Genomic DNA, 15,551 nt, shown 5'->3' with positions numbered 1-15,551 from the left:
GAGGTCTAGAAACTTCCCGGCATGCTCACCTTCAGGGTTCTGACATGGGGTTCATATTTAAAGGACGGGGGGTGTGCACAAGTAAACAGCCCTGCAGTGAGTTGCATGGACATTGAAGAGCTGCTGGCTTCATTTCTTATCCTTACATCCTAACAATGCAGATAAACAGCCATTTCTTAGTGTTTACCCTGCACTAGGTCTCAGCCATCAAGAGATGAGCTGAAGTGGGGCCTTCACAGGTTCTACTGTGCCATTTTATCCGAGGGAAATGAGCATCTGTGGACTTTAGTGGGAGATCTCGACCCTGTGGTAGACACTGAGCATTGAAGCTGAGCCTCATCCCCCCTCTCCTGGCCTTCCTCAAGCCTCTCAGTTCAGGTGGACATCTGTCCTGATAGGGAAGGATTTAGGCTAGTTCAGCTCTGCCCTGCGTGTCACCTCCTCTGCCGGGCTAGTCAGGGCTAGTCAGAAAGGCAACAGGGCTCTGAGAGAACAGAAGCTGTGAGGGACTCTGGAGCTGGGCTAAGATCTGCCGCTATGGTATTTTGTCATATTGTATTGATCAGAGTATGTATATCAGGAGATTACTCTGAGTGGGGTAGCCAATGCCACTCTCATAGAGATGTGCTAGGAAAAGCCAGGGTTCAGAGAGAGGAATCAGGGTAACCATTTTCACAAGGTGTGTGTCTCAGAGGATGCTGTTATTGCTGGTTACAGAAACATCCCCCTGAATGAGATGTCACCCCCTGTTACAGCTAACTGACCTGTGCTATGATCCCCGCTTGGTTGAGAAGCACTGGTGGCCTCTTGGTAATTAACCAGACTTCTCTCATCCAGATGTTCTCTGCTGCTCAGCTGTAGGGTATTTCTGTGCAGCTGAGAAACCCTTCAGATGCACTGGAAACCTGACCTCCCCTCCTGTCCCTGAGGGGCACATCAGCACGGCTCAGGAGGAGCCACCAGAAGTGCTCTGTTATTGAAGAGTCTGAGAGTCAGTGGCAGTAACCAGGGCTGGTGAAGGGAGAAGGAGGCAGCTTCTGCACCCCCACCAGCTGAGCAGCCATCCCTGACACGCTGGGGCTGTAGACTAAGGGAAACAAAGTGACAACAGTTGAGGGGAGAGGGGTAAGTCAGAGAACATGTGTAATAGAACACGGAGATGGGAGGGTATACCAAAAATGACAATTCTTATCTCCTTTCCCCCAATTCAGAAGCAAGGGAGATCAGTGATGCTTTATTCTGTTCCCAGTGCAGAATAATGAAACACTGTTGATGATTTTGTCCTGCAGATTTGGCAGAGAGGAGCAGCAGTCCCAGAGCAGGGTGGTGGAGGGTGGCCACGTTGGGCTTGGAGTAAGATACTAGTCAGAGGGAGTTTGGGGATCTGTCTAGAAGATTGCAGGAAAGCGTCCGGCTCCAGTGATGAATCCCCATGGAGCTCGATGCAGAGGCTGGAGGAGACTCTGGTGGTGTCTTCAGATAAGATGGGCTGCTGTGTGTAGGTGGCATCAAGGTCAGAGGTCAACAGTCTACCCAGGGTGAAGGTGCAGCTGCTGAGGCTGGGGAAGAAGCCATGTTAGCTAGGCTAGGCCAGAGTCTACATACTGACAGCCTTACAAGCCAGGTTTGCCCACGCATCCTCAGTAGTCCAATCAAAGACAAGCTTAATAGAGGAAAGCAGAAGGGGGAGGTTCGTTCAATATGGCCATATTGGGAAGAGGAACAAAAGGAGACCCACTCCTACCCCAAACCCTGACATGAGCTTTGTTTAAAAAGAAGGCAAGGGGTATTCATAGTTAGGCAGCCCTCGTCAGGGTGTCATTCCCCACCAGCACCCCCCATCACCGATCCATCATTGTCTGGGCTCCAGTCAGAACGTTATGAGATCTTCTTCAGAAAACTACACCACCTCACCCACTCCCTAGCCCCCACCCCAGGCTAGCAATGGGCTTCAGCTGTTTTCTTCTCACAGTCTAAGAGTCCCAGGGAAATTTCCAGTTTCTTAACATCTTTCAATAGTCTCATAAGCCAAAGGGAGGGACATGTGTGCCTTTAGAACAAAGGTTCTCTACCTATGGTTCACAATGCCTTTGGGGACTGAAGGACAAAGGTCGTATATCAGGTAGCCTGCATATCAGATACTTACATTACAATTGATAACAGTAGCAAAATTGCAATTATGAAGTCTTAATAAAAATAGTGTTATGTTTGGAGTCACCACAGCATGAGAACTGTATTAAAGGACACAGCATTAGGAAGGTTGGGGAGAGCTACTTTAGAATGTCTTCAGACTTGCCAGGATCTGGGGCACTCGGTTTGTAACACGTCAGAAGGACACATACCTCTTAAGCATCAGGTTCCCTTGCTATGTCACAAAGCTTGGCACCCAACGACCCCTGTGCCTCTTTCTGGCTCTTTCCAAAACAATGCTCTCTGTGCATACAGTTCTCTTTGCCATAAGCCAACAACATCCATTAGCTTAGGAGCTAATGGTATAAGTGGGTAGGGGTTAATATGGCTGATCTGGCCTGGCTTCAAATCCCTCCCTAACTGTGTAAATGAAAAAAGTTACTCAACTTCTCTGTTCCTCGGTTCCTCAGGGGGGAATTGGATTGTGGTAGGCAGCGGGTTTGTGAGTGGCAGGTGCCAGCTCAGGGCCTGGCATATGGTTGGCATGTGGTAGAATTGCTGTCTTGATTCATCAGTGAATCACCTTGCTAAGAAGACTCCACTGGTAATAAAGCAGAGGCTGAGAAACAATCAGGCACTGGGCATTGCTCTAGTCAGGAAAGGGGTCTTTCCCAAAGCCTGACAGGCAGCTAGAGGCAAAGCCAGGCCCTAAAGATACCTGCTCCATCAGAAGGCCCAAATCAGAAGACTCAACCAACATACCCCAACCCCCTGTGCTGGGCTTGGAAAGGCCTGGAGTCCAGAGAGTCAGCTTCACACCCGGGCCCTTCTATCCACATAAGACTAAGGGTATCTTGGGAGTTCTTTTCCTGGTCCAGGTGAACCCCAAGAAGAGATAGAAGTCCATTGTCTTCACTGGTTTCCATTGCTGTGATAAAACACTATGACCTTGGGAAGGAAAGGGTTTATTCAGCTTACACTTCTGGGTAACAGTCCACCACTGAAGGAAGCCAAGGCAGGAACTGATGCAGGGGCCATGGAGAAGTGCCCCTCACTGGCTTGCTTATCTTGCTTTCTTATATTACCCAGGACCACCAACCCAAGGGTGGCTCCACCCACCATGTGCTGGGCCTTCCCACATTAATCATTAAGAAAGTGCACTACATACATGCCTGTAGGCCAACTTTATGAAGGCATTTGAAATTTCATAGAAATTGAAAGTCCCTCTTCCCAAGCATACATACCTTTAAATCCAGCCCTCGGAAGGCAGAAGCAGATGGATCTCTGAGTTCAAGGGTAGCCTGGTCTACAGAGCTTGTTCCAGGACAGCCAGAGCTACACAGAGAAACCCAGTCTCTTAAACACGAGAACAAAGACATGAAAAGTTTCTCTTCTCAAATGACACTGCGCATGTCAAGTTAAAACTACCCAGCACATCTACCTGCAAGCCAAGGCTGGTACTCCAAACTGAAGGACAGGCTGAAACATGCAAAAGAAAATAACAGGAAAGATCCAGTTTCTTTCCACTGGGACTGGGACTAAAGCGTGGCCAAGGACACAGGGCTCTGGCCAGGGCATGACTCCTACATGCCGTTTAACCCTCTGTGTGAAAAGCTGTTCTGTGTCCGTGATGTCTCCTGAGGGCTGTGTGCTCCTCGACAGTGAGCAGCAATTAAGTTACCTCTGGGCCACTGGAATAGACGTCTGAGAAATACTAGAAGGGGGTAGAGTAAATGACTTCATAAGTAAATAAATGTGTGGTCAGTGTGGTGAAGGAGAGAGAGGGAGGGAGAAAGTGATGCTATGGGTAGGGATGGATGGAAGATTGTGGGTGGACAGATGAGGGATGGCTGGATTTTGATGGATGTTGAGTAGATTGATGAATATGAGTGGGGAATGAATGGATGGATATGGTAGGCAGATGGATGGACTGTTGGATAGATGGACATATGTATACAAATAGATGGGTGGACAGATGGGTGGGTGGGTGGATGGATGGATGGATATACAGGTGGGTGGATGGGTGGATGGATATACGGGTGGGTGGATGGATGGGTGGGTGGATGGATGGAGACAGATGGGTGAATAGGTGGGTGGATGGATATATGGATGGGCAGGAGGATGGGTAAATAGATATGGGTTATTCTAAGTGCATAGTTAGTGGAACAGAGATGTGGGTGGATAGGTAAGTAGATGGGTAGATATGGGTAGATGGATAAGGATGGATGGATACATGGATATGGTAGGTGGGTAGGTAGGTGGGAAGATGATTGGACTGATGGGTAGGAATCAGTGAATGTAAAACATGGATGGGTGGATGAGCATGGGTGAGTGACTGGATAGATGGAGGTGAGGAAGAATGTGCACAGGGGGGTGGAAGTGCATAGGTGGATGGCTACACTGGCCAGTGATTATGTGGGAATGTGGCAGTCTCAGTAACATCCCCATACTTCTTTCCATGGCAGCAAGAGGCAGATACTGACCTCAGGAGGAGGTCACTGTCCTCACTAGGACTCAATTTGCTGCCTCCCGGCTGCTGAACTGGACTCTTCCAAAACCACCTTCGGTGACCCAGAGACCTCTTGGTTTGCATGTATCTTTTATTCTTTAGAAACCAAACAAGCAGAGCCTCGGGTGGTATTGCTCACTGGTGGAGTGCTCCTGTAACCACAGGCTTTTCCACCCGCACATGAGTTCCTGAAATAACGACTCTGAGAGTGAATTATTTATGAATAATTGCCTAGGCCAAAAGCTTTGGCTTGTTCCCACTAGCTCATAACTCAATTATCCCGTTTATTCTATTCTAATCCCCACCACGTGGTCGGTTACCTCTCCTCAGGTTCATGTGACCGTCTTCCTCAGAGTTTGGGGCCAATCTCTCCCACATGTGAATATCCCAGAAATCCTCTCTGTGTACTGGAATTTCCACCTCCCTATTCCCTGTGTAAGCTAATAGGCCAACAGCATTTTATTGATAGGAGATGCTTCCATACATCACATAAGAAGTTCTCTCTCTACATGCTCACCTAGCACTCAGGAAGCCCTGTATTCAATCCCCAGCACTGCATGAAACAGATGTGATGCTCACACCCGTAGTCCTAGACTCTAGAAGGTCTTAAGACAAGGATCAGAGGTTTACAATGGTTCCTGGTCACCACATAGCAGAGGGCCCCAGAGAATCCAAAGGAAACCTCTGAGAGGCAGAGGGGCCATGGCATTCCAGGGAAATACAGCTCCACAGAGACCCTCAAATCTAGAGATACTCAACGTGTTCTGGAAACATGGTGAGAGATGGGGTATTAGGCCACAGATGAGCCTCTGATAGTCTCCCCAACCCCTCATCCTCAGGAGACCCACCGAAGCACAGGTGGAGGGTTTTGAGGGCTGAGGTGGCAGGCAGAGAGGCTGGGAGAGATCCTGCAGGCCAGCCTCAAGCTCAAGCACCATCGCTTCAGAAAACGGGGGCATTTTCTTTCCACTCTTACCGTGCATGGTTATGATCTAGACTTTACCTCCAAGGAAAGCTGCATGAGTCACCTTTTTGTCACAAATTGCTTCCCTGCCTCACAAATCCTATTGAAAGCTCTTTACACACAGGCCTTTGCCTCTCCTGTCTCCAGCTCATTGAACCTCAAGACTTCTGGCTTCTTGTCACCCTGCCCTTCTCAGAGACACAGCCAAGTGTTCCAGTGGAAATGGCTTTCCTCCCATTCAAACAGCTCTCTGCCTTCTCAGGAAGACACGCTCTTCCGCCCACGTTCACTCCTGCCTTAGTGGAAGCTCCTGACAGGCCTGCTACTTAACATTTGAATATTACACAGAGGGTGGCTGTGTGTGGAGCTAAAGCCATGTGAGAACCCAGAGCCTCCATGAACTACGGAGAGAAAATTAATCTCTCCAGAACACAACCTGAATCGGAAGGAGCACAGCCCTGACAAGTAGTTTCTGAACAGATGAGCCCAGTTGTGCCTTGTTAGAAGTCCCAGGTTCCTGGGGTGCCTGTTCTGAAGGTAGTTATTGTGCCACCTGACCAGGGAGCCTGAGGAATATACCTACAAGGTAGAAAGGTTCTGTTGATTGTATCAGTCATGGGGCCAGGCTGAGGATAGGGAGGCTGAGGGAGTGACGTGCCTGTGAGAAGTGGAGATGCCCTTGAGGTCCCGGCTTCAAAGCCAGGGTTCAGTCTATCTTCAGGGAGTCTTAACAGCTTCTAGTCAGACCACATGCTGCAGCCAGACTCTGGCCAAGACCTCTTCAGTGTGGAGAAACCAACTTTGCAGGCATGAAGGAGGTGGCAGCTTGGAGTGGGTGAAATAACAAGAGACCCCATATTAAACTCAGTAGCAATACTTGTTTTCATCTTTTACAAACAGGACCTCTGGAGAAAGACGTCAAGAGGAAAGGAGCCCAGTTCTGACAGAGCTAGTAATCCCAGCATCCTACCCTTTGGCCTGTGCCCCACACTACACATGCAACCTGAACCCTCACACCAGTACACACCTCACACCAGCACACACCTCACACCAGCATATACCTCACACCAGCACACACCAGCACACACCTCACACCAGGAGAACCTGATACCAGCACACCAGCACATTCCTCACACCAGCATATACCTCACACAAGCACACACCTCACACCAGCACAAAACTCACACTAGCACACATCTCACTCCAGCACACACCAGCACATACCTCACACCAGCACACACAAGCACATACCTCACATTAGTACACATTTCAGACCAGCACACATTCTCATGCCAAGACACATACTACATGTTGCTACATATTCCATATAACATAGGATACTATAACATGTAATACACATCACATGCATATCTTACAGCACAGCACACACAACAAATTCTATACAATACATAATTCATTTTTCTTTCAACACCATATAACGCATCACAAAGAACAGCATACATAGAATGAACTCTATCTACCCCATACACTCATGCCACTCACACATCATAGCACATGGTACATACAACATACAGTGTGTATGTGTATATATATATATATATATATATATATATATATATATATATCACCATCATCCACCACATACAACACACATTCCACAGCATACACATACTACGTAGCACAAAGCACACATGATACTCACTTGTAATATATAACACCTCTCTCAGCCACTACGTGCACCATACATACATGTACTTACTATATACCATCAAAACACACCACACGCTATTCACTGGCAGATCTCAGTCCATATGAGCAATACACACACATGAGCAATATATACACAGCATAAGGAGCTTGGGAAGGTTCCCATGGATTTTGTTTCCCACGTCACAGGGACTCTTGTGTCCTGGACACCTGATCATCCTCCTGTTCCCCAGCCTCTCAGAGAGATCTCGTGGCTCGAGGGTGTGGCTCACTGGATGGCTTAGTCTCCTTGCTTTCTTCAAGAAACCTGGTATCTGAGAAGCTCTTGGGAAGGCAGGCCCTTAGGTGACAATCCTGGAGGACAAATTGTGCCAAAATTCACCCTATCTCGTCTCTTGTTGGCAATTCTCCACACAGACAGTACATTTATCAATTAACTGTATAGTTGGTCTCTGGCTGGCCCAGAAGCTGGAAGCAGGCAGAAATGAGTCCAGTGTACGATCCCCCTGACTGTCACTTCAGTGACAGTGTTCCAGACAGAAGCCACCAACAGTTGTGAGTACAGATCCAGGGACAGGTCCTGGCTCAACTGCCTGTGAGCAATTCCACATGTCCTCCTGGGGCCTCAGAGCCCACAGCTGTAAAGTGGAGATAGACGCTCCGTCTCCTGGGAGCCATGAGGATGCAGCCTGAGGGGCCTGTGAGCAACTGGTTCAGCAGAAAACAGAGGCAACTTGGAGTAAAATGGCCATGTCTGGTGACTAATCCAGACATGGCGAGGGAGGGGCTTTTCATTGCCAGTGTCTGTCCTTGAGGATGATGTTTTAGTCCCAGGAAGCCAGTCATGTGGAAATAACCAAATTGCACTTGATCAACCTCGGTGTCTATGTAACAGATGCCCAAGAGAAACCAGCTAGGAGCAAGGGATAGGTGTTTTGGTTGGTTTCTGTCTGTGATCAGTGGGGCCTTTGCTTTGGGCCTGTGGTGAGGCCACATCTCGTGGTAGAGATATGCATGTGGCAGAGAAAGCCCGTCACCATGGTGGCAGGAAGCCAAAGAGAGCAGGAGTGGGGGACTAGCATCCTAGAATGTCTCCCTTTGGGAGACACTCAGTGACTCTAAGACACTTATTCTACTCCTCTTAAAGATTCTACCTCCTAACAGTGTCAGCCTCTAAGACGGTTTTTGACCCTTAGTGGGTATTTAATACTCAAATCAGCGGTTACCATGGACTGTGCTTGGGTGTTTTGCTTCATTGTAATAAGACACGTATACCATGAGACCTGACCATTTTAGCCATCCTGACCTTTCAATCTGTAAGCACATGTGTTAGTAGGATTACATGCATTTCCATGGCTGTAGCCCTTGCATACACTTGTCCTTTTGCGAAACTGAACCTCTGACCACATTAACAGCAACTTCTGTCGCCTCTCCTTGAGCTCTGGACAGTTGCTCAGAACTCCATCTCTAGGAGTTGACGCCTCTTAAGATCAGACCATTCGTGTCTGGCTTATTTCTCTCAGCATAATGTCCTCGACTTCACCCATGTAATAGCAGATGTCAGAATGCCTTTCCTATTTAAGACCGGTATTATTCCTTGTGTGTAGGCCATTCAGCTGCCCGTTGCTTCCACGGCTCAGTTGCCATGGATGTGAATGCACTAAGGTCTCTTTGAGTCCCTGGCAGCCATTGTTTTAAGGTGGCCAGAGGTACACTTTGCTGTGTGACACCGTTTCTCTAGATCAAGTGTTTCGGGGGCTTCCGGCTTTCTGCAGGGTCTGTTTCATGTTCCTACCAACACTTCACATCCGTGCCAACATGTGTCATGTCTGGAAGCTTCTGTCATTGAATAGAAGCATCATAATGGGTGTGAGGTGATGCCTGCTGGATATTTGGTTTTAACTTTATATATTTATGGGTGTAAGTGCGTGCTGTGTGTGAGTGCAGGTCTGCACCTGCCATAGCATACGTGCTGAGGTCAGAGGGCAGCTTTGTGGAGTCAGCTCTCTCCTTCAACCATGTGGCTTCTGGGGCTTGAACTTGGGTTTTCAGACTTGGCAGCAGGCACCTTTACCAGCTGAGCCCTCTCACCAGACCTTTAATCCCATTGTTTGCCTAACTGTATTTATTGTTTGTAGCTCTTCAAATCAGCTTGTATTGATTTTTACTGAATTCACTCCACTCCCCAGTACCAAAAGACAGAAGCATTCATTGGTCCAGCTATGATAGGCCCATGGCTACACCCTGCATGGCTCAGGGCCTTAACACCCAAGGCTGGTGTGTGTGTGTGTGTGTGTGTGTGTGTGTGTGTGTGTGTGTGTGTTTGTGTGTGTGTGTGTGTGTGTGTGTGTGTGTGTGTGCGCAGAGGGGAGGGCAGAAAGGAGGCACAGGAGGGGGATTCTGAACTGATCCGAAATGCATGCAGCAGCTCCAGGCCTGGCTTCAGTGGGTGTGTAGCAAGAGCATCTTATTTCTTCCCCCTCCCCCGGGGAGGGGGGAAGGGAGCTGAAGCCCCTCCCTCCAAGCAGTTCCAGTCCCAGCCCCAGAACAGGAGCCCCACAGGGCAGACACCTCCTGCAGCTGGAACTCAGGAGCAAAGCCTCCAGGAGTTTGTCAGGAAGAAAAAAGTCAGGAGCGAAGAGGGGAGGGCAGCTGCTTCTTAATAACGCATGTAGGCGATTTCAGAGCTCAAGTTCAGAGAAACAAATTGAATTACGGAGGAGGCAGCTCTGCCATTTGCAACACTGGATTGTTTGAAATCCTTTTAGAGGAAAATTAAAATATTTCACAGAGGGTAATAAAATGCTGGGTGCTTGGCAGGCATGACTGCTCAGCTCTCTTGGGCAAATAAGTAATTAGGTATTTTTATTTAAGGCCTCTCTATCGTCATTTTCTTTCATTAGCAGAGGGGTTGAAGGCTGCTGTGGAAAACACATAAAACTCTGAAATCACCAGAAAGTTAGTTATAAAATTAGTTTTTGAAGTACAGCATAACTGCATTTAGCGAGCCAAAGGGATGTTCTTGGAATTTCTTATCTCAAATTCATTTTCAATGAGAAGTTGTCTCACAGATGTCTCTGCCTCCCATGACCTTGCGTGGCTCCAAGACACTTGATGCTGAGTCTCAGGTGCAGGGCTGAGGTGGCCAGATGTTCTGATCCCCGTGCCTGCCCCAGGCGCTAGGTCAGCCGCTGAGGAACCTGCCGCTCAGTCCAACCGGCCTGCACTACGACCTGCTGATGTGGAGACGACTGCTGTTTTTCATCTGCTCCAATCCCCCCATTTTACAGATGGGGAAACTGCGCATGTTTGAAATGTTCTATCCTTCTTGGCATCCATAGGTCTTGGGGGGTCACTGTCAATGTATATATCTCCGCATAACACTAGTCTGCTTCCCAGGCCTACACCAGGGCTTCAAGAGTAGAGAATAAGCCAGAAAGATGCCCCACCAATAATGGAGGGGGCCACCCTAACCCTGAGCTGCTGGCACAGACTAGCATCTTTTTAAATTAGGTTTTATCGTGTTTTATTTCTGTGCATCCATGGCTGGCTTTGCATATGTGTTTGCATAGGTGCGCATGTGTATCCTGTGCCTATAGGGCCCAGGAGAGGGCATCAGATCCCTTGGAGCTGGTATTACTGGCAGCCCCCAGGCTGGCATCTTGAATCCACCTTTTTCTTGGCTCTGATGCTCTCTTGGGCAATATCAAGGAGGGTAAAGGTAGGGATTCAAAAAGCCCCCTTTACAGGACTGGTCTGAGACCCAGGCAAAGCCACTTCTGAGGTAGAGGGCACACAGATATACCATTGCTATTTGTTCCTCTTCAAATATCTCCTAAGGTTATGTCTGGCAGCCATTACTGTTCCAGAGGGCTCACCACCCAAGTAGCGACATGGTAATTTTTAGTGAGGTGGGTAGGTAGGTGTCTGGGGTTGGGGGATGCAGGAGGGAGTGTGTGCATTTGCAGAGCTATACTCCCAGCAGTCATGTGTTAACCCCACCCCTAGTGCCCATGTGCAAGCATTTTATACTGACCCAACTGTCCTACATCGTTCCCAGCCAATTAGTCCACCTTGGGCCATCAGCGAACAGTAGGTAAGCACCTACTATGTGCTGGGCTCCATGCTCACCCTGGGAACTAAGAGGGAATTAAAATACATGAGATGGACCCATGCTGGCTGTTTTCAAATCCAAGGAGATAATTAAGTTTGTCCTTAAGGAAGAGAAGGACTTTGCCCACCAGGGAAGGGAAAGAGACTCTTTAGAAGCAGCCCATATTTTTCTAGGCCTCTGGGATGGGAGGTGCCCCTTCAGCAGGTGCTGAAGGATGATGTGTCAAAGGAGCAAGTGGAGTGAAGGGAAAGAGAGTGGAACCAGGAGAAAGGACGAGTCTGTTGTGTTTATTTGGAGAATGGTTCCAAAGGAGCATACTGGAGGAGCAAACACAAGCCAGCCTCACAGACAGACTGTGGAGTGGCTGAGTGGGAGCAGGGGGTCAGCCTCCTCATAGGAAGCTTTCAGCAAGCAAGACACAGCTGCATGCCCACACAAGGCCATTGTGTGTGTGTGTGTGTGTGTGTGTGTGTGTGTGTGTGTGTGTGTGTGTACACGTGCCTGCACGTGTGTACCACCAGAAGTCAATACCAGATATCTTCCTCAATTGTTATTTATTGATTGGTTAGTTGGTGGACTGGTTGAGACAGGATCTCACTATAGACAGGCTGGCCTCAAACTTACAGAGCTCAACCTGCCTCTGCCTCCTGGGTACTGACTGGGATTAAAGCCATGCCTCGCTTTACCTTACTTTTTGAAACAGAGTCTCTCATAGAAGATGGGCTCACCAATTTTGCCCAGCTGTCTGGCCAGCAAGCTCAGAGAGTCTCAGATGTCTCTGACTCCCCAGCACTGGCATTCCAAGTACACACCGCCACTCCCAGGTTTTTATATGGGTGCTGGAAGTCTAAACTCGGGTCCTCATGTTTTGTGTGAGGCACTATACAGCTAAGCCATCTCTCCAGCCCTGTTTGGCCATTTTTTTTTGATGTAACAGAAATAGCTCTTCTGTACGTTCTAACGTAAATCACAATCATGAAGAAGGTCTTCCCACACCGTGGACTGAAAGGCATGGTTCTCAAGGGGCTTATGCTGAGTAAAAATGTCAATCTCCATCAATGGCATCCTGTGTGCTCTCCTGTAGGTACCATGTGTAACATGGCTGACATGGGCTAGGGACTTATCTCATGTACAAAGATCTACACCAAAAGAGAAAGAGAGATGAGGCGACCAGAGGTGTGGAGACTGGTGGCTAGAGGCAGAGAGATGGCAGACTGTGGCTGTCAAAGGAAGAGACAAGAACATGTGGTAAACTCTCCTTAGACATTGCGATGCTTCTAGGAATTCATGTCGTGCCCTGATAAAGAAGGAAATACGAATGTGTGCATGAGGGTCTGAGTGAGGTTGCTGTGATTGAGGGTGCTGTGTCCCTGCCTTGTTGTGATACTGTTGCTACGGCGATGCGAGAGGCTAACACTGGGAGGAGCTGTGAGGAAAGCACTGGAGGACCTCCTGTGTTAGTTTTCATCAACAGTTACCTTAAAATAAAATGCCAAAATACACACCTAGTGATGATTAAAAACAAATTAAACATTGAGATCAATTCTGGGTCAAATGGTAAATTCTGCAGATGAGAAATACAGAGACGGGTTCAACTTTAAAAAAAAAAAAAAGGAAAAAAAAAGAAAAGAAAAATCTGCCCAGACATTTTGGCACACACTTGTAATCTCAGCACTTGAGAGCTAGAGGCAAGAGGATCAAGAGTTTAAGGACATGTTTGGCTGTGTGGCAAGTTCAAATTCAGCCTGAGCTACATGAGACAGACCCAGTCTCAAAACGGGTTTGAAGCACGTCTGACGCTGTCTATCTCTTACATCACTGTCATTTTTTATGCTGTATAATGTGCTGTTGGTTGTGTCCATGTGACACAAGCTAGAGTCATCTAGGTAGAGGAACGCCAATGAGCAAATGCCTCCATTAGATCAGCCTGTGACCAAGCTTTTGGGGCATTTCTTTCTTTGATTAAAGACTAATGTGGGAGAGCCCACTGTGGGAGGTGCCATCCCTGGATTGTCCTGAGTTGTGTAAGAAAGCAAGCTAAGCAAGCCATGAGGAGCAAGTCATTAAACACCGTTCTCCACGGCTTCTGCTTCAGTTCCTACCTCCAGGTTCTGCCTTGAGTTCCTGCCCTGGCTTCTCTTAATGATGGACTATGATCAGGACATGTAAGCTAAAATATACCATTTTCTCCCCACTATACCATTTTAGTCATAGTTTTTTTTTTTAATCATAATAGAAAGCAAACTAGAACAGAAACCATTCGTAATTTTAAAAAAAATCTTAATGACCAACCCCAGAACCAGGACTGCCCTGAAATGTCTCAGAGGCCCACATCTTAGTCACCAGAGGCCCTGGATTCCCGGAGGCCCAGCCATGCAGCAGCCTCGGGGTCAAAATGAAATCCAGGTCCGTGACTCCTCTGTGGTGAGTCCTGCACAAGCCACCCACCTCTCTCCACAGCCCCCAGAAAAAGAGGGCGCCCTGCCCCGGCAGGTGGGCAACAAGACAGAGTGTGGCCTGCTGGGCTTCGTGCTGGACCTGAGGCAGGATTACGAGCCGGTACGCAGCCAGATGCCAGAGGAAAAGCTGTATAAGGTGTACACCTTCAACTCTGTGCGCAAGTCCATGAGCACCGTCATCAAGATGCCTGACGAGAGCTTCCGCATGTACAGCAAAGGTGCTTCGGAGATTGTGCTCAAAAAGTAAGTTCCCCCGCCCAGCTGTGGGTGTCACACGCCGCCATCCCCAAGCAGGCTGGGTCTAAGCAAGTCACTTCCCCCTGCACCTCAGTTTCCCCACTTGTACACTGCTCAGGCCCAGAGATTTTCAACCCTGACTTGTAGTCACCTCAATGAAGACAAAAGAAACTGAGCAGTGGTGGTGCATGCTAATCCCAGCTCTCGGGAGGCAGAGGCAGGAGGAGCTCTGAGTTCGAGGCCAGCCTGGTCTATATCGAGACCCTCTCTCAGAGAGAGAGCACAAGAAGGATAGGAGGGAAGAAAAGAGAAATAGACCATTGACTCCTGTCTTACCCCAGACAGTTCCGACTGGAACCATGAAGGCTGGCCTACACCTTTGTTTTATTAGATGCTCCTCCGGCAAGCCTGATACCCAAGCAAGGCAGCAAAGCACTAGTCTGGGTTTAGGGCTTCCCAAGCATCCCATCTATGGTACTGTTTGCCTTGGTAATTGGAACCTCCCAAACACTGCACAAAGGAGACAGGGACCTGGGGCAAATATCGTAAAAGACCACCTGGTTGCACCCCAGGCCTACTGCGTGCACTGAGGCATTATGGGAAGCGGATTGGGTGGGTATTTAATGACCAAAGTAGGTGGGCCTCATTTATCTCCTTCCCTTCCCACCCCCAGGTGCTGCAAGATTCTCAGTGGGGCAGGGGAGCCCCGTGTCTTCCGGCCCCGTGACAGGGATGAGATGGTTAAGAAGGTGATCGAGCCCATGGCCTGTGACGGGCTCCGTACCATCTGTGTGGCCTATCGTGACTTCCCCAGCAGCCCTGAGCCTGACTGGGACAATGAGAATGACATTCTCAATGAACTCACCTGCATCTGCGTGGTGGGCATCGAAGACCCAGTGCGACCTGAGGTAGGCCCTGACGACAGCGAGCTCAGGAAACGGGCCATGAGTAACCTGGGAACTAGGTCTGCTCAGTTCTCTAAGCTTCAGGTCTTCATGCAACAGGGTCAGGCGCCTTCTGCTCTCAAACATGTCTACTCGAAAACCAGTGTGGCCATATTTAGCAACTGTCTACTAGACGGACCCAAGAAGGACACCCCACCCAGGTGTTACTCTGAGAACAGTATTCAAACTGTCCCCCAGTCACCAAGGGCATTTCCCTCCTGTCTACCTAGGGACAGGTGTAGGGCTTGCCTAGCTCCAGAAGCCTCTCCCCCCACAGGATACAGCCATTATCATGATCTGGATCCCAAGCCTTCATTACAGTGAGGTACACAGGAGAGCCCAGAACATAACGTGCTATCAGTTTTGCACTTTCTGCCTCCCAGAGGTGACTTGGCAATAAGGTCCCCTGGCCAGCCTCCTATGACAGCCCCAGTCTGCCTTCAGCAGGCATCTGGGAGACAAGACTCCAAGGTAATGACTGCTCGAATTCCCAACAGAAGGGTCAGGTGGCTTCACCCACATAATG

General features: G+C 48.7%; 1 protein-coding gene and 1 long non-coding RNA gene across 16 annotated transcripts in view; one reads left to right on the top strand and one right to left on the bottom strand.

The window, feature by feature from the left end:
* Window positions 1–15,551, top strand: part of Atp2b2 (ATPase plasma membrane Ca2+ transporting 2) — a 313,447-nt gene that overhangs the window by 268,671 nt on the left and 29,225 nt on the right. For all 14 annotated transcript variants that reach the window (XR_010065612.1, XR_010065611.1, NM_012508.8 and 11 more), the window contains 2 exon segments: window positions 13,846–14,087; window positions 14,755–14,989. Coding sequence is in view for 12 of the 14 variants with exons in the window: in NM_012508.8 (NP_036640.1) it covers window positions 13,846–14,087; window positions 14,755–14,989 (477 nt within the window). In the remaining 2 variants the exon portion in view is untranslated.
* The window catches only part of LOC134486624 (uncharacterized), a 38,594-nt gene continuing 24,236 nt past the window's right edge, over window positions 1,194–15,551 (bottom strand). For both annotated transcript variants that reach the window (XR_010065903.1, XR_010065904.1), the window contains exon 4: window positions 1,194–15,114. This is a non-coding gene — a long non-coding RNA (uncharacterized LOC134486624). The remainder of the gene's footprint in view (window positions 15,115–15,551) is intronic.

The sequence above is a fragment of the Rattus norvegicus genome, chromosome 4 (genome assembly GCF_036323735.1).
Source record: "Rattus norvegicus strain BN/NHsdMcwi chromosome 4, GRCr8, whole genome shotgun sequence".
NCBI lineage: Eukaryota > Metazoa > Chordata > Mammalia > Rodentia > Muridae > Rattus > Rattus norvegicus.
This window is presented reverse-complemented; position numbering and strand designations above follow the sequence as displayed.